General features: G+C 42.8%; 1 protein-coding gene across 1 annotated transcript in view; it reads left to right on the top strand.

Moving 5' to 3' along the window:
- The window catches only part of LOC308297681 (pyruvate carboxylase, mitochondrial-like), a 550,569-nt gene that overhangs the window by 229,943 nt on the left and 296,542 nt on the right, over positions 1-24,084 (top strand). Inside the window, exon 12 of the mRNA XM_080741213.1 lies at positions 21,369-21,551. Coding sequence (XP_080597339.1) covers positions 21,369-21,551 — 183 coding nt within the window. The remainder of the gene's footprint in view (positions 1-21,368; positions 21,552-24,084) is intronic.

Raw genomic sequence — 24,084 nt, 5'->3', positions numbered from 1 at the left:
TTCAGTTCAGAAATGATTATTTTGGGGGTCCGTGGACTGAAAAGATGTAGAACCCCTGGGCTACAGCCTACAATTTTTTTTGTCACGCTTATGCTTACTTCATGTCATGATACCAAGCTGTATAAGTCAACTTGCCTTGCAACGTGAAGTTACTCCACCACATGGTTCCACTGTTCTCTCCATTGACAATCACTGTCAGCTTCTGTCTGCTTTGACAATAAGAGGCGAGAAACTTTAAATATGATTTGAATGGTTGTAAAGTACAACCATGTTGTAATGTCGAGTTAACTTTGTTTAGTAACCAAATGATAGTTATAACAATAATAACAAAAATAGCATTTTCAATCCGGCCAATGTTTGAATCGAGGGAGGGAAATAGAGAGGCATAGAGAAATGCAGATAAACCGAGGAGAGAGGATGGAAGGAGAGAGAGGGACGAGTTGGAAAAAAAAGGAATTAATAAAGACAGGGATACCCTGAAGACAGAGAGACAGAGAGAGACACACAGAGGAGAAGGAGAAGAAGAAGTGAGTAGTGGCAGCAGGGTGGTAATGGTTTTTGTGCCAACAGGAGTGAAAAATAGAGCCTGTATAGAGAAAGAAAATGAAGGTGAACTCAAAAAGGATAGAAGGGAAATTGAAAGAGAAGGAGAGAGGCTGAGTGGTTAGACTGGGGATTGAGCATCTGACCCCGCCGGTCACACCGCTTCACATTGAGCTTAGACGAGCGAGCACCGCTCAAGCACAGCCAATTAGCATGTCCCTGGACACAGATAGATTTACTGTGTTGTTGTTGGTCCCCTCCGTGGCAGTGCACAACAAACGATCTGACCAGAGATCTGTCTCACATAAACTCTTCCCAACGGTTTCAATGGTCAATATGGTCATATTTACTGGTGATTCGAAGGCTGACTTGACATTATTAAAGATTAGGGTTTTTTATGCCTTTATTTTACAGGATAGTAGACTGACAGGAAATGGGGAGTGAGATGGGGAATGACATGTCGGACAAGGTCGTCCGGATCGGGAAAACGAACCAGCGACGCCAGCAAGCATCATAGCCTAGTATGTGGTATGCGCCTGGACCACTAGGCCTGCAGGCGCCCTTATGGACATTATTAATACTAGAAGCTGGGCCGCCCTTCGGGCGGCCCAGCGTCTAGTCGGCGACCTGGCCAACTTGGAACAATGTAAATAGGGAATGAATGCCCCGCCCTTTAATGCAAACCCCATTATACCTGTTTTCATAGGACCCGTTTTGACCATCTGTCTGCCTGTGTCCATGTATGCCCATATATGGAGATATCTGTATCTGTCTGTCTGTCGGCATCCATTTTATGTCCATATATGGAGATCACTGCAGTTATAGTTCTGGGTCCATTTTATGCCCATATATGCCCATATATGGAGATATCTGTCTATCTGCGTCCATTTTATGCCCATATATGGAGATCTCTGTATCTGTCTGTCTGTGTCCCTTTTATGCCCGTATATGGAGATCTTTGTGATTCTGCGTCCATTGTATGTATATATGGAGATATCTGTTTATCTGAGATCTCCATAATGGGAATAAAGGGACACAGACAAACAGATGGAGGAGGAGACAAACTTAATGCAAACCCCATTATACCTGTTGTCATAGGACCCGTTTTGACCATCTGTTTGCCTGTGTCCATTTATGCCCATATATGGAGATATCTGTATCTGTCTGTCTGCGTCCACTTTATGCCCATATATGGAGATCTTTGACCATCTGTTTGCCTGTGTCCATTTATGCCCATATATGGAGATATCTGTATCTGTCTGTCTGCATCCATTTTATGCCCATATATGGAGATCTATGCAGACACAGTGCCAGTTCCGGAAAATCCTGATGTCAGACATCAGAATCCGAACCTTTCGTGCTGGTTCCAGAAAATCGTGTTTCGGGTCGAGTCGAGGCCGAGCACTGCACTACCTGCTGCGGTGGGGAACACGCGTGCCGAATTTGAAATAGGGAATGAATGCCCCACCCTTTAATGCAAACCCCATGAATGCCCCACCCTTTAATGCAAACCCCAATATACCTGTTGTCATAGGACCCGTTTTGACCATCTGTTTGTGTTTGTCCACTTATGCCCATATATGAAGATCTCTGCACACACAGTACCGGTTGCGGAAAACTCTGATGTCAGACATCAGCTCCGCATACGGGCATTCATTTTATTCCCATATATGGAGAACGCGCGTGCCGGTGGGACGAACGGTTCTCGAGATACGCGGATTACATACATACATACACACTCACAGAGATTTTTGTTGACTCATGTGGCGTACGTGATGTCAGAGCCTTTTATGAGGTGATGTCACAATGAGTCAGCGCTTGCGCCGATTTCCTCCGGATGTCAACAATCAGCCCGCATAAGGAGATTCCGAACGTTTCGCGCCGGTTCGGGAAAACCGCGCGTCGGGTCGGGTCGAGGCCCGGCACTGCACTCCGTGCCGCGGCGGGGAACGCGCGTGCCGAATCTGAAGCCGGTGGGACGAACGGTTCTCGAGATACGCGGATTACAGACACACAGACAGACAGACAGACGTACGCAGAGACTTCTCGCATTTATAGATAGATAGATAACAGAGGGCGTTTATAGAGATGAGGAAACCTCCTCTGTTTTAATAGTCACATTATTACTGCTGTATAAAATCTGGGTGCTAAATCCCAGCAAAAGTTCTTTGGTGTGTGTGTGCATGTATGTGTGCGTGACTGCGCGTACATGCGTGCGTGTGTATTAGGCATACTTTTCAATTAAAGAGAAGTAATTAGGCCTGGTCTCTCACTCTCACTCTCTCTCTCTGGTCCCGTGGCAAGTCACTGAACAGTGAAAGTTTCCGTCAATGTATCCGTCAATGGCTTCTATATTGTATTGGCCACCTATTCGCCAGGGAGTTCTCAGGATGAATTCTAAGCAGCAGAGTGGGGGAATTGTGTGAGTGTGTGTGTTTGAGTGAGTGAAAAGAGGTCCCTGTATTGATCCATGACAACTATCTGTTGTCCAGTCGATGCCATCGGTGTTCAATATTCCAACCGATCAATATTTGTAATTGTCACAGTGTCCCACTAGTTGGGATCGGATAATGTCAAGGCGTTTTCTGCTAATAGGAAGAGAGGAAGTTCTGTATGAAAGGGACGTGGTTCATTGCTATAGGGTAAGAAGTAGGGGTGTGAAAGAATATTCTTTATTCGAATATTCGTTCGAATGTTAACAATAAAAGAATATTCGTAAGTAAAAAATTGAGCTTCGAATTAATTTATATTTAATTAAAACAAATCTACCGCACTTCTCGCGAGATTCTGGGCGCATGGAACGTTAAAAGGTGGCTGGTCTCGCAAGGCAGAAGTCTCCATTCGCTGCTGCAAAAGTGGGCTGATCTACAGGTCCACAATGCGTCGCTGATCCAATACGTTGTGGGCTTGTACATTAAGGGTGCCTATTTAGCAACACCGTCATACGGCGAAGAATAAACCTCCAGCTGCTTTTAACTTTCCCTTCACACTGTCACTGGCCGTCGTCCGCTCCGCAGGGAAGGCTCTCTCCTTTCCGACGGAGTGGAGAGATGCACTCGCCTCGCAGTTCACTGCACACTGTGCTTTTAAACTTAATACGTTGATTCAGAATGATTAACGAGTCAAGCTGAAACGTGCGACTCATTTGGTAGTGACGGGAAGCCGGACAACGAGACTTCTCCACCGAAAAACACAAAGCATGGATTTCTTCTCTCACGAGTCATTCTCCCCGCACGCAGCCACGGTAACGGTAAAACTCCGTCACACTCTTGTAGACTACCTAATTTGGTTCAAACCAAAACATACTCCATTGGTGTGATTATAATTGCTTGTTTCATGTCGTGGCTGTTCCAACTCCATCACAGGCTGCTGCTGTGACGCTTCGCAACGACGATGCGATGCTGCCAGGCACGTGCACACAGACATCAAACGGGGCTTGAGCCCCTGCCCTTTTAAGAGAGAATTGTCCACCAAAATGCCCTTTTAGAAATGTCAGCCCCTGCCTCTCTTAGCATTCTTTGCACGTCCCTGACCAACGCGGACCTGGCTGCACGACCGCGACTGTCTACAGTTTACAGTTTAGGCATTTAGCAGATGCTTTTAATCCAAAGCGACTTACAATAAGCAGATAACACAATATATAATATAAATATCACAATAATAAACAAGTTAATATGTCAGTACACCAACAGCAATATAACAATGCAAATGAAATAAATAATTAAAGAAAAAGGTTTCTTAAAAAAAAAAGAAAAAAGATTAGAATAAACAGCTTCGAATTGCGAATGCTTCGAATTATTCGATATTTTCGAATATTCGAATTTATTCGAATCAACGGTGGATTTTCGGGCGAATATTCGAATGCTATTTTTGGCAAATTTTCACAGCCCTAGTAAGAAGAAATGCAATTATGCAGTGCACTTACCATGAACCTTTTACAGTATGTGTGTTCCTCTGTTAGTTTGTAGGTGTCTAGGTGTATAGATAATTGGTATTCATACATTTCACACATGACTTATTGTACTGTATGCTTCTGTTTGTAATGTTCACTATGTACTGTCAAAAAGTCCAAGCTCCGGCATAGGTCGAGGAGGGCAGACAGAGATGAAGCTAGTTTTTTCCATCAGTTTGTGGGACTTTTCAGAGGAGTGCTGTTTTTAGATCCATGTCCAGGGAGTGTGGGAGTGAGTTTTTTATGTCTCAGTGTGGTAACTGTGGTTCTTTGCAGGTGTGATCATTCTGTACAATGTATAAGTCCTTGTCACATTCAACACACAGCCGTTTCACATGGGAGCCTATATACTGAGCCGCATGTTTCTCAATGGCCATAGAATATATTCAATAATGTTCGCTAGAGAACAAACATCACTGCTACTATAGCAACCCATTCAGAATACTGTTTCTCTCTCTCTCTCTCTCTCCCTCCCTCCCCCCCTCTCTCTCTCTATCTCTCTCTCTCTCTCTCTCTCTCTCTTTCTCACACAAACAGACAGATTCAAAATGCTCTTTCTCTTCCAGCTGGGTCCTAAAAGTAGCCAGCCACTTGTGTGACGTTTGTTGGGGTTGCCCAGTAATGGTCTATCACAGTGGTTCCCAAACCTTTCAGGTCGAGACCCGAAAGAGAGTTAAGACGTTTCCCCGGGAGACAGTGTCGCTTTGCGCCACGTTGTGAGCTTGTAGATTGTCTATTTTTACTACTTCTTTTTTTAAATATATTTATGGAATTTCTTAGCTTCATTCGTTTTTTCTTTTCTTTTTCATTGAAAAAAGAAAGAAGAAAAAATATATATACTGTATATATTAATATTATAATGGGAAAATGGGATTTTTGCTCAAATGGGTCCCGACCCACTGTTTGGATCACGCGCTCTATTCTTGACATTCACATACATGAGCAGCTTTCCCCCCGAGAAAAAGACCCAATTACTTTGCTAAAGTAAAAGTTCCATGTCTCTCTCTCTCTCTCTCTCTCTCTCTCTCTCTCTCTCTCTCTCTCTCTCTCTCTCTGTGGACCCCTTGGTTCTCTGTCTGTCTCTATCTCAGCGGTCCCTGGTTTTCTAAAGCTTTCATCCTCATGCTCTTAACTAATCAAACATTTATGTCAGGGGATTAAGCAAGTCTGTCTGTCTCCAAGTGAAAGCAGTCTCACAACAACGTGTAATGTCCGCAACACGAGTGTTTCAAGAAGCGTCAACTTCAACTTATCTTAACTACGTTAGAGTAGGTCAAGTAGGCTAATCGCAGCTGCATTAAACTAAATATTTAAACCCTATATGCTTCCTTAATCTGGTTCCCCCAGGTTGTCTGTCCATGGCCCACGTCTTGTTTCCCTCAACACCAAATCTCTATGCGGAAACGGTTGATCTACAAGCTTAAACCGCGTCGCAACATATTGTGGGCTTGTACATTATATCTGCTATTTTCACTGAATATTCACCTATCATGACATGCCCAGAATAGGGCTGCTATAGGGGTGGTTAAATTACTCTGCTCGAGAGCAGAGAAAACCTGACCAGGACAACTGTAGACTAGAAAGATGCAACTGGAAATTGCAAGTGTGGTTGCCGTGGGCAGATCAAGGAATGAAGCAACACTTGGCACATTTTGGGTCTGAGGCTTCAGTCACACAGTTGAATGTGAACTGTGTGAACGTGGCCTGAGACGGGAGCATTTACACAGACAAGCAGTTAGTGACAGCATATCTTTTGTCTTGTGACAAATACTTAACCTTTTGTCTGACACCGTCTATCCGCAAGCTGCCAGCATTGAGAGAGTTTTTCAACCAACCTTTGAAAAATGATAGAATAAGGATATTATGTGTCGCCTTGATCCGCCACCGGATGGTCTCAAAAGACGCACATGGCTCTCTTGAAGTTGTCCGTGGCGATGATACGATGCAGAGATATATAGGCAGCTGACTCACTGCTGCCTGGTTGAGTGATACACTGCCAATATAATGCATTTTCTAAAACAGACAAATCTGTTGTTCACAATAACTTTTTCTATATTTCTATAGCAGTTTTTAACAAGTTTACAAAGTGCACAAGTTCACCAAAGGGGAAAGAGACAGCACAAATAAAACCAAGAGAGATACAGAACGGCATATAAAAGTGCAACGAATAAAAACAACACAGGATTCATAAACATTGGGGGATAAAATAAAATGATAAAACCCAGTGACCTATATATTTAAGAATCCATAAACACTTTCCTATAATAGAAGGCTTTAAGAAGGGATTTAAATGTCACTATAGGTTATTCTGAAGTCAGTAGGCAGAACATTTCACAGTATGTGGGCTCCAAGGGGAAATCCAGACCGCTGTGATTTTTCTCTGCATCATTATACGATTAATGTGTGCCGTACGGCGACAGTGTCACACACCAGACATGTGAGCTTGTACTGTAGACGAGCTATTTTCGGTACATGACAACATGGTATGACAAAGTATGAATTAAACTTAAAATGTTTTTGTCTCATTGTCAATCTTTGGCCTGAACTATGCTTAGCAACTAAGGTCCGCTCACCTTTGGGATCTAGACATAACCAGTAGAGCTACTGTACATCCACCAATCTCAGAGAACGCCCAGGCATACGTAGAGAGTCAGTAAATCCATTTTGTACTATCATTTGGAAGCAAAGTCATTTGTGTCACTTTGTGCAGTGCTATGAGCTTGTAGATCGTCTATAAAAAAAAGAAAATCATAACATTTTTTTTTTATTTCAAATATATATCTATATTCAAATATTTGCTTTTGGAGGGTCCCTGTAACTAACTATTTTTGAGACGGGGGTCGCCAAATACATGTCATTTTTGGGTGTGATTCTTTTGACCAGGAAAAAGTTTTGAGAACCACTGACATAGAAACATTTACGGTAGATTTTTAAGAAAACTGTTAGGATTCAGAAGACATTTTTTATTGGCCTCGGGTCTTAATGGTTTAAAGTAAATATGGAATTAAACTAGCAGGCAGTGTACAGGTCTGTGGGGTGGGTGGGTGGGGATTTGTATTTGTATGTTCATGTTTGTTTGCATTAAGAAAAAATTATAATAAAAAGACCTTGATCAAAAAAAACTAGCAGGCAGTGTAAGTTGGCTGGCACAGGAGGTAAGGTGTTTGTACAGAGAGTACTGTGTCCTCATCTTAGGCTTTGTTCAGACAGCAGAACAATCCAATTTGTCTCTCAAATCTGATCTCTAGGGCGGACTGTCAACACTGTTATTTTCAATAGTGATCTGATCGGATTTGTGTATTCAGACAGTGTAGGCGTCGGTAACACTCGTTCGATGGTGTCTCTTGCTGAAGTTGTTGATCTAGTATAGACTCACAATGCATGTGCTATTCTGTATCTTTTTGTTTTATTCTTTTGGTGTTCACACTTGATAAAAAAATAATCCGATTCCAATCTGATTCGTGATGCCATTGGTCTGAATCAGCCTCAGAAATAATTTCCATTTCTGTATGTCTCTATTTTCCTTTCTGTTCCCATTCCCGTCCATTCTGTCACAGAGTTTGTTATTTCTGTATTGAATGAAATGGCTGGTAGACTGTAACTGCAGCGGGTAAATTGACACTTATTGATTATCATCGCCGCTGGGGCTGGAATAATAGCTGACATGACAATATGACAGTTCTGTATGTTTCTGCTATATACTGTGTGTGGCCAACACACATCTCAATTCTGCAGGCATGTGGTATTTAGATGTTGTAAAAGCAACATTGGCGTACAGCAGACTTTGGCTTCACGGAGGCACGCACGCACACAGGCATGCAGGCAGGCAGGCAGGCAGGCACGCACGCACGCACACACGCACACACGCGCACACACACACACACACACACACACACACACACACACACACACACACACACACCTGACCGAAACAACCCTCTTCAGTCACAATATGCTTCTTTTAGAAACATTAGCATCATATTGTCGTTGTCGGGTGTAAACCTTGTATGTCCAAAACCGTTTGTTTTGTATTTATCATTTTTAAAATGATTTAAACTAGTGAAAACAGCCCATCTACAAGCACACAACGCCTCGCACCGCGAGGCGTTGTGTGCTTGTAGATCGGCTGTTTTCACTACTTTTGTGCGATGGCCTTGTATGATGAAGCAGTGTTTTACTTTGCGAAAAAAAAAATCTAATTTGAAACTTGAAGATATGAGGTTTCTGCCCGACAGTGACGATATGCAGGTGTGTGCATGTTCTTTCAGAAGCATTAGCATCACATGCAGGTTTGTACCTAAAATAGCACCATGAGTTGAGGTTAAGATGAGTAGCAGCAGGAACAGTGAGACCCATTCACACTCACGCACACGCGCACACACACGCACGCACACACACACACACACACACACACACACACACACACACACACACACACACACACACACACACACACACACACACACACACACACACACACACACACAGTCGCACACGGGTAGTTTTCTCTCTAAAGTACCATGTTGATATTCATGTATAATAGTGGTTAATTTGTTGAGCACAACAGCTTGGGATGGAGAATGGAGCCCGACTAGACCCCACTGTCCAATTAGATGAGGAAATATTGCCCACATGGTGGAGCGCCGCACAGCTGACGCTGCTGTTGTTGTCATTATTTCTAAACATGGAGCCGTACAGCAAAAGCTGGTGTCATCGTTATATTTCTAAACACCCGGCTTTCTTCCTTTTTCTTTTTCTTTTTTTTTGCTCTATTAGAAAAAATCGAACCTCTGTTCGAAGTGGAGCTGTGTGTGTGTGTGTGTGTGTGTGTGTGTGTGTGTGTGTGTGTGTGTGTGTGTGTGTGTGTGTGTGTGTGTGTGTGTGTGTGTGTGTGTGTGTGTGTGTGTGTGTGTGTGTGTGTGTGTGTGTGTGTGTATTGCAGTTGATGCTCAGGGCAGGCTAGACTCAACAGCACCTCTCTGGTCACCCAGGGTACTCAGGCTACACTAGAGGCTACATACAGACAGACAGACAGACAGACAGACAGACAGACAGACAGACAGACACACACCGCCACGTATAGGGAGCTTGTGTTCCACACAGCTCTCCACACAGCTCCAAAAAAGCCTATTGAGAGTGAGAGGAATCTGCGAGAGAAAGAGATAGGGTGTGTGATGAGGATGTTTTCCATACAACCGTGAAGATTTGTGCAAGTCTTTGAATATTTTGACCCGATTCTATAAATGCCTTCTAAATCCTTCTAAGGTTTCTGAAAAAAAAACAGATGTGTCTGCGTCAGTGGTTCTCAAACCTTTTCATGTAGGGGACCCCCATCACAAAACATTGTGTATCAGGGACCCCCCTCAGAAGCAAAGATTTGAGTTAAAAATGTTCACTTTAAACAATATATATATATATATATATTTATATATATTGAAGATTTGCACAAATGTTCACTATTCTTCAAAAATAGCAGATATACAACCTCATAGCGCGGCACTGAGTGCCGTGCTATGAGCTTGTATTTCTGCTATTTTTTTTAATAACCAAAGTATAAAACAATGTTTAAAAGTGGTTCATAATTATGTGTTCCATCGAACCCGCTATGAACCGAACCCTATGGATGGGAACTTTTTCAAATTACTTTGTTCCATTCTCTACGCATTCATCGGCTATTGTCAGTTTCTGAAACCAGCCCTTTACCAGACACACAAGTCCCAATCCCCGTTACAAAAGCTTTTAGCGATTTATTTATTTTATTTTTCATTTTCTTACCACCAGACAATACAGCACGGGTTGGGAGGCTTTTCATTTCCAGCATTTATTTTCCGCTCGTCCACCCGGCAACCAAAAATTGGTCAATTACCAGCTTAATGTGAAGTTTTCTCCTCTCCTTCGCGCTTGTCTGCTCGCCTCCCTTCTCCCCTGCAGCCTGCCTCTCTGTACGTCTGTCTCTGACTTCTCTCGCTCAGCCCCCACTTCAATTATTAACACTGCTCTTGTATCTCCTCTCTATTGCTATCACCGTCTGTTTCATATCGTCTGTCGCTCCTCCTCTATATCTCTCCCGTTCTCCAGTTCTCGCCCCAAAGGCTCAGTCTGCACCTCTCTAATTGGCACTTGATCAGTTGGAGCTCAGATATAGCCGTCACTCCGCTGCTACATAATATATGTAGCTGTCAGGAATGATGTGCGAGAGTGTGCTTGAGAATGCCTGTGCAGTCTCTCTCTGCAGTATTATATATATATATATATATATATATATATATATATATATATATTAACAGTTTTATTATACATTAAGTGTGTGTGTGTGTGTGTGTGTGTGTGTGTGTGTGTGTGTGTGTGTGTGTGTGTGTGTGTGTGTGTGTGTGTGTGTGTGTGTGTGTGTGTGTGTGTGTGTGTGTGTGTGTGTGTGTGTGTGTGTGTGTGCGCGTGCGTCGCATCCAGTACCATACATAAAAAAATAGAAATAAAATGATGAAAGTTATTATTGAAACTAAAGAGAGTGAGCGGTAGAAAGTCATTGAAAGGGATGGGAATAATTTAGAAGAAGAGCATAAAGATAGAGTAAAGAAGAGTACAGAGAGAGAGAGAGATGCCCCAAGGTACTGTAGGTGTTAAACCTAGTCTTCTATGTCGTCTAAGGATCCTTAAGGATTTTTTGCCAACATGAACAGGATCGTATTAAGTGGATTTAGTGTGACATGGTTTTCAACCATTTTCATATCGAGGTCCATTATTGGCGGTCCATTTGAGCCACGGACCACCATTTGATGAGATGTTGCCTCTCAGACCCAAAGCCTTTTGTCAACAGTTCCATGCTGTATTGATGTGGCACCATAGGAGAGATAATAGGCAAACGTTGGACCAAAATAACAATGATTCTACGTTCTCCAGTTGTGTCGACTTCTTGTAAATGAAGTAATGCAGGTGTTTGACAATAATTTAACTCTTGAGAGCATAAAATGAAACCAATTAGACCTGTAAGGGTCCATTTGGTTTAATTTTACGCTCTCAAGAGTTAAAGATCTTCCCCCTTGGGATAATAAAGGTATCTATCTATCTATCTATCTATCTATCTATCTATCTATCTATCTATCTATCTATCTATCTATCTATCTATCTATCTATCTATCTACCACCTCAAGGACCGCTGATGGTTCCCGGACCACTGGTTGAGTTAAAATATTATGTGGGGCAGCCACAGTTTAAAATTTGGTTCCGTTGTTTCCAACACAGAAAGCCATTAAAGAGTCATAAAGGCTTTGAAAGTATCCACAGTATAATAAGGTGGCGTGGCAATAAATGATTTGAAAATCACCAGCGAGTATTTAGCGTTAGCATAACAACTATTCACATAGTTGATGCCTCATTCATACAGGTTCATGCCTTCATACACATTGAAAAATCAACCTCTTTCACGTTCTGCTTGCATGTACTCATGACAAACAACCTAACATTATTTTTAGGTAATTATTTGCACGAAAAGTGCAGCCCTTTAAAAAATAAAAACTGTATTGAGACTTTTGAGTTTTGATAATCAAGCAACATAATATATTAATTAAAATGCTACATCAGTTCAAGCTAAGTCCATGGTTTTGTTGTTTTCATAACTTCAAAACAACAAAACTTTTGTGACTAAGCTTTGTAACTTTGCCAACAAGGTCACTAAACGCACACACACACACACACACACACACACACACACACACACACACACACACACACACACACACGCGCGCACACGCACACGCACATCTCTGCAAGTGAAATTGAGAGCCCTCGCTGTCTAAACATGTCAGACTGCGGTGACCCTGAAGCGAATCATAAAAAGTAAATAAATAAATAAGTAACACAATAATAATGTGTGTTGCGGTGGAGGTGGAAGCCAGTTTGGTTTCATTTCCAGTTCTTGAAAACCTGTCTTGGAGACTCGGAGACCTCTCGTCTCGCTCTGGCTCCATAAAATATGCATGGCTTTTATTTGAGTTCCTGCTGACTGAAATGTTCTGTGATGTCTGGGATGTTTCCGTGCTCATTAAGGTTACCGTTTCTGCCGCCAATGAAAGTGATCCAGGGCGCTATTACTTTGAGGAAATGTGTGGGTAACAATGCGGTAATCAGCCTTATTTTTTGGTAATAGTCATTGAGATCCTGATAACATGCGGTAAGTGTCTGGAGATGGCTGCATCCATCAGAAACTATAACAGCAGGCTGGGAAGAGACGAGTGGCTGCGGTATAATGATGCCTACCTTATTTAACCCACCTCCCTCCCGCCCTGAAAGAGAAAGACTGCAGTTCTGCACAAAGGACAGATTGGCACTGGGGGTTCCCACATGCTTTCAGCTTCGGGAACCCAAAGCAGAAGTTTGGTCTCTCCAAACTGGGATCCGAACTAAACAAAAATACATTATGAATTTAACCACTTTACTTTAACTCTTTTACTGCCATTCATATGATGTTATAAGGATCTAAGGATGTCTTATAATGGCATCAAAGCCTTAGTGATGTTATAAAAAGAAATATCCATCCATTATTTCCAACCGCAATTTTTTGTAAAAGACAGACGTAGACCTATACCTCACCAAGTTGTAGACATAGCAATGGAGAAACTAGATCCAGGCGTAGGAAACGACCAGAAAAGTGATCCCGCTGCCATTATTGTAACCCACTCCAGATTTGAGACTAGCGTTACAGGAGCTGCTGCTACTGTACACACCAGCGCCACCCCTCATATGCTAAAACAGTCTCAGCCGCGGAAAGAACGAACGTTCGCTATGGCACGGAGGAAAAAGAACGAAGTAAGAGAGTTAACCACCCTATTTAACTCGTTAACTACCAGAATTAAAACATTGTCTCGTCTTCCCTTGCCAGCGATTTAGAGCGTTTTTTCCAACACGCATGTATACTGAGAAGGTGACGTTAGAAAGACTCGACTCCCTTCTTTCCACCGAAAAATAAATAACATTACATCCGCGATCATCTGGTCTTTAGTAAAAAATAAACACATCTGTGAATAGACTTGTCTAATTCCATTTACATGGAGGCGGACGGACCCTTTTCATTGCATTCTGGGTATATTGTAGTCCTGGGTATCACTCACTAGTGCAGGGGTGCGCTCACTATCATAATCCAGTGTAATTAAAATATGACGAGAATCTTGTCTTTGGTGGAGTGGACAAACGACAAAGTGAAAAAGACTTATCGTCGTTGGCATTGAAATGAGTGTAAATTATTGCCGATGTATATTGTACAAGCATCGTCTTGTGAGCCTGTAGATTTGCCATTTTCACTATTTTTTGAAAACATATTGAAGGTATAAAATATATAATTAAAAATGGTGATATTTACTTGTGACCCGCAAAGTGGTCCATGACCCTATTGTTTGGTAAACACTGGATTGATTAGTAGACAAAGTAGTGAGTGGCATAAATTGAGGTAAACAGAGACAAAGAGAGAAAGGGAGATGGAGAGAGAGAGAAAGGTGGAATCAATAATGTACTGTATGACTCAGATGATGGACAGAGCACGAGAGCGATGAGCATCATTGGGCTCAGCAGAGAAACATTGGGACGAGGGAGAGATTTGTCAGAATATCAGCAGAGTGTGGTGTTATTGTAACGATAATTGTGTTCACTCCGGGCATTGGTGCTGGGACCTGGGTACTTTAACTATTGAAAAAAAGCAGATATGCGAGCTTGTAGATCTGCTATTTTTGAAAAATCGTGAAAATTTGTGCAAACCTTTCAATATTTCAATTCCTTCTAAGGTTTTTTGAAAAACCTATGTTTCTATTCAATTCCTTCTAAGTTTTTTTGAAAAACCTTCGTTTCTATGTCAGTGGTGCTCAAACTTTTTCATGTGAAGGACCCCCAAAATCATATGTATTTGGCCATGGACCCCCATCTAAAAATATTTAGTTTTGCATAAAGAATACATATATTCAAAGATTTGCACACAAATAGTAGATCTACAAGCTCGCAGCGAGGCACTCGGTGCCGTGCTGTGAGCTTGTATATCCGCTATTTTTCAATAGCTAAAGTATTAAATAATTACAGGCCCCTCCACCTTGGGCCCTAGTAACTCAGTCCCACTTTTCCCCCTCTTGTTGTGACGCCCCTGAGTCCGGGTTTAACAGTCTGGATGAAGAGCCCTACAGCATACATGGCAGGTGTCACAGGTTACATTCCATCTCTTGTGGAGGACGTGTGCTCGTGGGGCGTGCGTTCCATATGGGCGATTATTTACAGGCAAAGCATGCGTGCGAGTCCTTAAGCGGGGGGGTATTGAGATAATGGGATTTCTGCTGATCAATGAGATTGCATTGCAGAGCGATAGGGGTGATTCTAGATTCTGAGAGTGGGAGAGCGAGCCAGGGAAACAGAGCTCGGTTTCCAGCTCCTGTAATTAGCTATTAGCTTCAGTGCAGAGAGAGAGGGGGGCCTCTCTCTCTCTCTCTCTCTCTCTCTCTCTCTCTCTCTCTCTCTCTCTCTCTGGCACAGCCCGTCTACTTGTAATGTCTTAAAGGTACGCAGACAGATAAAGAGAGAAGAGCGATTTTCTTGTTAGATGTGAACCCTGAGGTAAGAGGATTTGACACCTCGCCTTAAATTATTAACAAGGCACTTGTCTTTTCACCTTGACTCGTCTCTCTTTACTCGCACTCATTCTCTCTCTCCCTCTCTCTCTCTCTCTCTCTCTCTCTCTCTCTGTCTCTGTCTCTGTGTATGAGTATGTGTGCGGGGGGGCTTGGGGCGGGTGTGTGTGAATTGAAAGCCACTCCTCCAGTGGCGTCAGTTCAGCAAAAGCTAAGGTTCAGTATGGCAACATGGCTGGTGTCATGTTGCCATACCTTAGCAAAAGGCATGATTCATTTATTTTAAGAAGTACATTTATTTTATCCCCCCTGTAGCCAAGGTATGGCAGCTGCCATACCTTGCCATACCCAATTGACCCCTCTGCACTCCTCCAGCTTTCTAGAGTGATATATTGACAGCAATTCTTTTCATTTCCAGCCCATGCCCAGCAGCTAAAAACGAATACGTCTACACACTCGACTCATACGCATCGTGAAGTGCAAGCCGTCCGCCATTAGCACATAACAGACAACAGTAAATATTATAGAATATGGTAATAGCAGTGACACACGAGGCAGAAGTGCACACAGCCAGAGCCACGGTTCCGCACACACCTCCAAGTTTCAAATTGACTGCTCAGCGGAGGAGCGCGGCGGGATGACGAGCGGTTCGTGTACACGACTACATGACATTTTATTTGACGAGAGACCACACCGGAGTGCAACTCCCTTGTGTACACGGCGATCAAATAATGACACTGCACAAAACATTTATATGGTTTTCATATACACAGATTTTGATGAAGTTCAATGTATTTGTAAGCAGTCCCTGCAGACACGAGCAATATTTATTGCATGGTGTGCAATAACTGCTATTATGTTCTTTATGTCACCCTGGGAAGACGAATATGTTTATTTTTGTGTATCCATGTTTGCCTCCGTGCTCTGACTTCTCCCTTCCTGTATGACAGGGGTCTTAAACGTTTTCAGGCCAAGGACCCCTTAGTTGAGAAATAGATGAAGCAGGGACGCCCACAACTTGTTCATAGCTTCTGCATAGTTTCATTGATTGACAGCACAATCATCAGTGCATGTTGGATTCATGTAAATTTGTGTTTGAACAAAGTTTGAACCGTCAACAATGTACCTTTCAATCTGTACTTAGTCTGCTCCTTTTCTCCAATACACCAAAGCTCTTTGCCAAAAATAGAAGATCTACAAGCTCACAATGCCTTGCAGCGTGAGGCGCTGTGAGCTTGTAGATCTTCTATTTTTGGCTAACACTAGGTTTCAAGAAGTTAATATAAAATAATGTATATATATCACTCAAAGATTTGGAGGACCCCCTGTAGTAACTCTGAAGACCCCCTAGGGGTCCCAGACCCCCTGTAAGACCCTTGCTATATGAGTATAACAATCTGATTCTACAAATGCCTTCTAAATCCATAATTCTCAAGCTTTGTTTGTGCTAAGGACCCCCAAAATGACCCTCCAGAAGAGAAGATTTCTGCAAAAAAAAAAAAAAGAAAAAAAAAAGCACTGTCAAGATTTTCCAAACATATTCAAAAATCGCAGATGTACAAGCTTGCAGCGTGAAGCGATAAGACATTAATTTAGCTACAAACGTACAACAAAGTATAGGGCTTGAGTGGTTAATTGAACCATGTCACATGTCAACACGTCGCCTTGATTGTCTCACAATCTATCAATCATTCAATATGCTCTCTTTTGCAATGAGCTCCCAGCTGTGTGCATGAACAAACCACATAACAGTATGATTATGTTGCTGAAAATAAATCCCTGCACACTGGAGTCAACCCAATGTGGATTTAACCAAAATGATTGAAACAAGGAGATGTTAAGTGCAGTATTTTCTACTTTGGCACGATCACTGAAATCTCTCCCAAGGATGTGAGAAGACGTAGGCAGGTTGAGGACCGAATAAAAAAACGTGCAAATCAAGACCAGACGAGTGTTTATGCAGTTTGACACCTGCACAGATGTTGTTGGTTTTACAGCCATGAAAACACTTGGATTTCTGTGTACGACACGGTGGGTGGGTGAACAAGATGTGGAGAAAAGATAAAGAGGTGCAGAAGACTGAGGTGTGTGATACAAAAGGGTTGGAGGGGACGAGGATGGGGGAGAATACCAAGGGGTTTGTGTGAAGGGGGAGATGAGAGCAGAGGAACATGGTTATGAAATCCTGATAAGCGTGGCATCAACATAATAACTGCCACAGTACTGTACATCTGCTCTCAACAAATCTCCATAATTAGCCCTTCACACCTAGAAGAAATTAACGGCCCAGGAAAACATTGTGTAGGAATTTGCTTGCCACAAAAGGCAACGGCCAGCTGGGGTGGGCGGCTGCGGCTCAGAAGGTAGAGTCGCCATCTAGGACCCACAAGGGTCTCGGTTCGATTTCCTTCTGGTTTAAGGCCCTTTCCCACTGGGCGCGCCAACATATCGTTATCTTTATCGCATCCGGTGCGAATGAGCCTTTAGTGTCATAAACTGTCCTTGAGCAAGACGCATAACATAATCCCTTCTGCTCTTGATGAGCAGGTTTGGTGCCTTGCATGGTCGGTTGCCTCCGCCGTTGACATGTGAATGTGTGTGTGAAAGACTCTCTGGTAAAAGGCGATATAGAAATGCATGCCTTTTTAGAATTTGCCTGCGCTACTCTCATATAGCGCCATATTGCTTCGGTCTTTGGGGGAATAAAAGTGCCCACCGCGTTGCCGCAAACAGATAAACCGCCACAGTATAAACCAGTGCAGTTCATAAAGAAGTGCTGTTGTTTTAGATTGAAATGGCGGCCCAGATGAAAAAAATAAAATAATTATAATCTCAGCGGGCTGTGACTTGTTAAAACAACACAGAAAGGCTGTTCAGGAGTAAACTGTGTGACATAATGAGTAATGACTGGCCTCGTCTGTTGTTTTGTTATCCCTGTAGAGAGAAAACCAAGCTATACTGTAGCAACACATTCACTGTTCTGTCATCAGGGACTTCTTTAACTGCATCCGTTATCAGCCTTTCATGCCGTGCTCTTGTACATACTTGGATTTCCTTGTTTTAGACGTTAGATGTTTGATGTCTTTTTCAGTCTGACTTATTTGAAGCTGCAATCAGAACCCACATTTCCACCGTGGCAATCCCTGCTTGGCCCGGGGAGATGGTAAATGGTGCATTTATATAGCGCCTTTACTGTCCAAGGCACTTTACATACATTGTGCATTACATTCACCCATTCACACACACCAATGGCAGAGGAAACCATGCAAGGGTTCAGGGTCTTGCGACACTAACTTTGGGGGAGCCCGGGACTTGGTCCAGTTGAGGGACTACATCAGCAGGGTTCTCTTTAAGCCAGTCCCTCTTTAAAGGGTCTGATCTTTGACTTCCATGTCAGTTGGAATCAGAGGCTCATTACAGACTGCGTGTCACAAACAGGGGCCAGTAGGAATTGGCGCTGGAATTGAAGTCCATTTCCGGGTTCTCTTAAACCATGCAGTTCCTATTAATGGTCCAGCGGAAGTCACTGTTTCACCTCCTGCATGAAACAGTCCTCTCAATACAAGTGAACCAGGTTTTGGCCAGACTTTTCTAAACACTTTATGCTTTCAATCGCTAATTTAATGTTATTGTTTTAATTCATTGTGATACCGTATGTTTAGTAAATTATGGTGCCATTCATTTACAAATAATATGATAAAGTAGGGTTTCTAGTACATCTATTGATTCTACAGAGCACTGAAGGCCCACCATCGCTGCAGTTGCAGCCAATAGCAATCGTTTCCGGTTTAATTTCGGGATCGGAAGTTCAAATTGCAAATTTCAATTCGCCGAAAAAGTGGCTTCAAAACGGTCTGTACATACCAATGGGGCTCCCTTTGTCCATATATTTTACAGTCTATGGTTACAACCTGGAATTCAGCGCCTTTGAAACGGTACATCTCACAGTGCAGGTGAAGAGACAGTTGGCGTCTCTCATTAATATCTGTCTTTCTTTGTATTTTGTGTCATGTTGAAGTTATTGTAGTGTTTGATTAATGCGCCTCATCTGCTATTGTTTGAGGATTACAATTGGATGTTTGTTGAGTGTTCTCTTTGTAAACAGCAAGGTATATTGTTGAATGCCGATTGTGCAGCATTGAGCATTTAACCCATTTAGGCCTAGAATTAGAAGGATTCAAAAGACACTTATAGAATCGGGTCAAAATTCTAATGTTCACGACTTTTCAAAAATAGCAGATCTACGAGCTCGCAGCGCGGCACTCGGTGCCGCGCTGTGAGCTTGTATATCTGCTATTTTTCAATAGTTAAAGCATAAAATAATGATACACAAAATGTGTACCCATTCTAAATGGGTTAAATGGATTGAACCGGAGCGTTATAATGGCTAAGGTAAACAAACAACATTGGGTGGATGTTGAAGTTAATGGGGACTATGATGGAGGATGGCAGCATTCATATTTCCTCATTCACCACCTTGACAACAGTTTTAAAAAGGGAAGTGAGCTTGATATGTTTACCTAAAGCTGTTGTTGCCGTTTTATTGAGTACTTATGTCACTTAGAATGTGGGATTTAGCTTTGCATTGTAATGGCAACGCATTCCTCTCAAAAACAAACAGCACTCATTTGTCATTTGTTTAAATTCATGTCGAAGACGTATTTGTTATACACTACACGTTGCAATGTAATTGAATTAATCTGCGGATGTAGTCCTGATTTATGCTCAATTTCATTTGTCCAAGTTTCTCTGTCCACGTCACAATGCCGTAACATAATTAGTTCTCTTGCACACAATGCAGTTTTCTGAGCAAATCTGCTGTGCAAATGTTCCATTTTTCCCTGATCTCTGCAAAGCCATCTGTCAAATGCAGATAAAATAATTACTTTGAAAAATAGGCACACAAAGAGCGATGGGTTGACTAGAATATAACTGTTGCCAGAAATCTCCCGATTTCATCATCTGGGGAAATATTATGGGTGAATAATGTCGGTAAAGCAACCTTGTTGTAGTTGAGTGTATCTGTCAACTCTCTGCTAGCTAAACCCCCCGATGGAGTTCCACACGCTGTAGGAATCTCTCCCCTCCTCTCCATCCTTCTCTTCCTGCCAATACTATTTCGTTGTTGTCAGGTGGAAAGCTTGTATGTCCAAAAGCGTTTTGTATTTATCATTTTAAAAATGATTTAAACTAGTGAAAATAGACGACCTACAAAGTGCAAGACGCCTTGCACAGCGAGGCGTTGTGTGCTTGTAGATCGGCCATTTTCATTATTTTGTGCGACAGTCTTTTTGTAAAGTAAAGACCTGCTTTACTTTACAAAAGAACGTACACATTTGAAACTTGGAGATACAAGGTTTCTGCCTGACAGTGACGATTTGTTCATCGCTTGTACTATCCCTACCTTGGCACTTGCTTCTCTCCCCGCTGCGGAAACAGACCAAAAAAAGGTATCAATAACAGAATAACACGAAGATGGGGAAGACACGCATGCACGCACGCACGCACGCACGCGAACACACACATACACACACATACACACACACAGCCCCTGGGATATTTTCAGCTATATAATTGGGGTTGTTTGGGGAAAAGAGTTTCATGTAGGCCTTCTACCTAGAACACTCAACCCGAGGCTGTATTTTGTGGGTTGATTATTTTGACCCAAAGAAATCCGTTTTTTAAATGAAATGCCTCATTTGTACCAATCTCTCTCCATGTTCCCTTCAAATACAGACACAAACATAGATGTGATGTGATGTGACTACTGGATGCATCCATGGGTTCTCTGTAAACAGATCTCGCTGCACTCAATTAACCCATTAAGACACATCTGTGTCACATAACCACTTTAACCCTTATGTTTTATATACTTTGGCTATTCAAAAATAGCAGATATAAAAGCTCATAGTCCGGCTATGAGAGAGTAGATCTATTTTTTAAGAAACAGGAACATATTTTTGTGCAAATCTATATTTTCTTTTAAAGCGAACATTTTTAATTAAAATCTTTGCTTCTGGGGGGTCCCTGGAACAAAATACACGTAATTCGATGGGTCCTTGACATTAAAAACTTGTAGCACCACAGATACGGAAACATACGTTTTTCAGGTCTTTAGGCCCTTTCCCATTGGGCACGATAACTGAATAATTTATGTGAACGCCGACATATCGTTATCGTTATCGCAGTGGGAATGAACCTTTAATGGGTTAAGTCAATTTTGATGAAGTCTGTAATCCCTCTCTCTCTCTCTCCGTGTCGTCTCCCCTCAGGTGTTCCGCAGCGGCGAGGGCATGGGCATCCGCCTGGACAGCGCTTCGGCCTTCGCGGGCGCCGTGGTCTCCCCGCACTATGACTCCCTGCTGGTCAAGGTTATCGCCAGCGGTAAGGACCTCGGGATGGCGGCCAGCAAGATGAGGAGAGCCCTGGCCGAGTTCAGAGTCCGTGGGGTCAAGGTAGGGACAGTTCATCCTCATGTGATGTTCTGAGCGTGTGTGTGTGTGTGTGGGTCTGTGTGTGCGTGGCTGCGGAAGGAAGCTTGCTGCAACTATTGAGGTTGTGCTTGAACGTTGGTACATATCGCCATTGACGGATAGGAACCTCGCATCTCCAGGTTTCACATTTGTATGTTTTTTCCGTAAAATATGATAATGAAGCCCTGCTTCATCATTACAAGGCTGTCACACAAAACTAGTGAAAATAGCTGATCTACAAGCACACAACGCAACACAACGGCTATTTTCACTAGCTTTAAATAATTTTTAAATTGATAAATATACAAAAAGAACAGCTTTGGACATACAAGGTTTCCACCCGACAACGACGATATAGTGCTGTGTGTGGGTGTATGTGTGTGTGTTTGAGCAGGAGTGCGCCTGGAAGTGGCGACTGTGCTGCGGATGAGAGGGATTGTGTGTTGGTCCGCTATCCATGCGTGTCTCTGGAGAAGACATTTAAAGGGTGTTTCCGGGCTATTCAAGCTTATCTGGCACGGTTAAATCCGCTTTGATCTGTGGACATAAATGAATAAATGGCTAAAATGTGTGTGTGTGTGTGTGTGTGTGTGTGTGTGTGTGTGTGTGTGTGTGTGTGTGTGTGTGTGTGTGTGTGTGTGTGTGTGTGTGTGTGTGTGTGTGTGTGTGTGTGTGTGTGTGTGTGTGTGTGTGTGTGTGTGTGTGTGTGTGTGTGTGTGTGTGTGTGTGCACACATGTTAAATGCGAATCTGAAGAGCCTGTTTGTCAAGTTGGCAATTCCAGACTATTCTAGCCAATATGGTACCGTTAAAGGTGTCATGCTGTCAAGACTCTGTATGTGTGTGTGTGTGTGTGTGTGTGTGTGTGTGTGTGTGTGTGTGCGCGTGTGCGTGTGCGTGTGCGTGTGCGTGTGCGTGCGCGTGCGCGTGCGCGCGCGCGCGTGCAAGGAGGTTCCAGTAAAGATGCACTAAAGGCATCTATAATCCATTCGATACAACAGGATGCTCAGTGTTTTAACTAATCAATGACAGACTATATACGTCAATATCTGATGTGTGTGTGTCCGTGTGCGAGCACCTGTGTGTGTGCGTGCATATGTGTCCTGGGAGCCACTTAGCCTTCAAACATCATGTTCTGTGGTAGCATTTAAATGTTACGCTTTTTGGAGCATGGCATTCATATCAATGTGTGTGTGTGCGTGCGTGCGTGCGTGCGTGCGTGCGTGCGTGCGTGCGTGCGTGTACACCCTCGATTAATGAAGTAATATCTTATTATACTTTAGTATGCCCCCCATTGCTTTTAAGTATTGCACCGACCCCTTTTTAATAATAATATTTTTGACATTTTAAGTGTACATTATCAAGTGTCATCTATCCTTCCTTGAAGATAACCTCCCTGAATGCCTTGATGTACTGTAAGATGCAGAGTGCTGCTCAACTCGTGCAAGGGTTGAGTTCAGGTGAAATGCTTGGCCATTGCAGCCCTTTCTCCTTGTTGTTGCCTAAAGAATGAAGCAGTGCCCTTGGAATAATATTATGTTTAGGGTCATTGTCCTGCTGAAAAAGTGCCCAATGACCGGGATGACCAGATAGCCAAATTAGTTTTTTGTTCCACCTGGGTGCACAATGCCACCCAGCTGGCCAGACTGGTTTGCTACAGTATGTGTCATTCCCCTGCTCTGAGTCTGCTTTCAGTGTCTTTCTTTAGCTGTCACTATTGAAATAAAGCAGAGGTGCTGAAAAAATTATCTTAGCAAAAAGAAAGAAAAGTGTCTGACGGACGGGCGCACGCTGGACTACTGGTCCGGGCCCATACCACTTAAGCACTGCCACATAGGCATGGATGCCTGGCGGCGGCGCCGGTTCGATTCCCGATCTGGACGACCTCTTTAAAAAGAAAAGTCGACTATTCAGGGTTTGAAAAGAGGCTAGCATCTTCGATATCAAGATTGAGAAGTACATCTGTGAATTCTCGATACCATCTGTGTAGTACAACTCCCCGACACACTCAGCACTCATACATACTTTAACACTGGCATACTTCTTCACTATGGGGAGTGAGGAGGACCATGCACTGCATTCCAAAAAAGTCTTCACCTTTTCTCTGAAAGGGCATCGGCAAGCGCTGAATAGGGATGGGACGATACGCGATAATATCGTTTATCGTGATAAAAAACACTCACGATAATCGTATCGTGGAGATTTAATATATCGTGATATCGTCGTCTGTCATGCACTGGGATCAATTCACCTTTTATTTGCCGAGCTGCATGTCCGGTACCACTTAAACCCTCTATAATTGGTAAAAAGGTACTTATAATATACGTACTTGATACAGTCTTTTTTTCACTCTCTAACAAATCTCTTTGCCAAAAAAATAGCCGATCTACAAGTTGCAACACCTTGTGAGCTTGTACTGTAGATCTGCTATTTTTGGCAAATGTTCCACCCCAGGATAATGGATTTTGATTATCGCGATAATATCGTAAATCACGATTTCCTTTGTCACAATAATC

The sequence above is a fragment of the Nannobrachium achirus genome (genome assembly GCF_963921795.1).
Source record: "Nannobrachium achirus genome assembly, chromosome: 14".
NCBI lineage: Eukaryota > Metazoa > Chordata > Actinopteri > Myctophiformes > Myctophidae > Nannobrachium > Nannobrachium achirus.
This window is presented reverse-complemented; position numbering and strand designations above follow the sequence as displayed.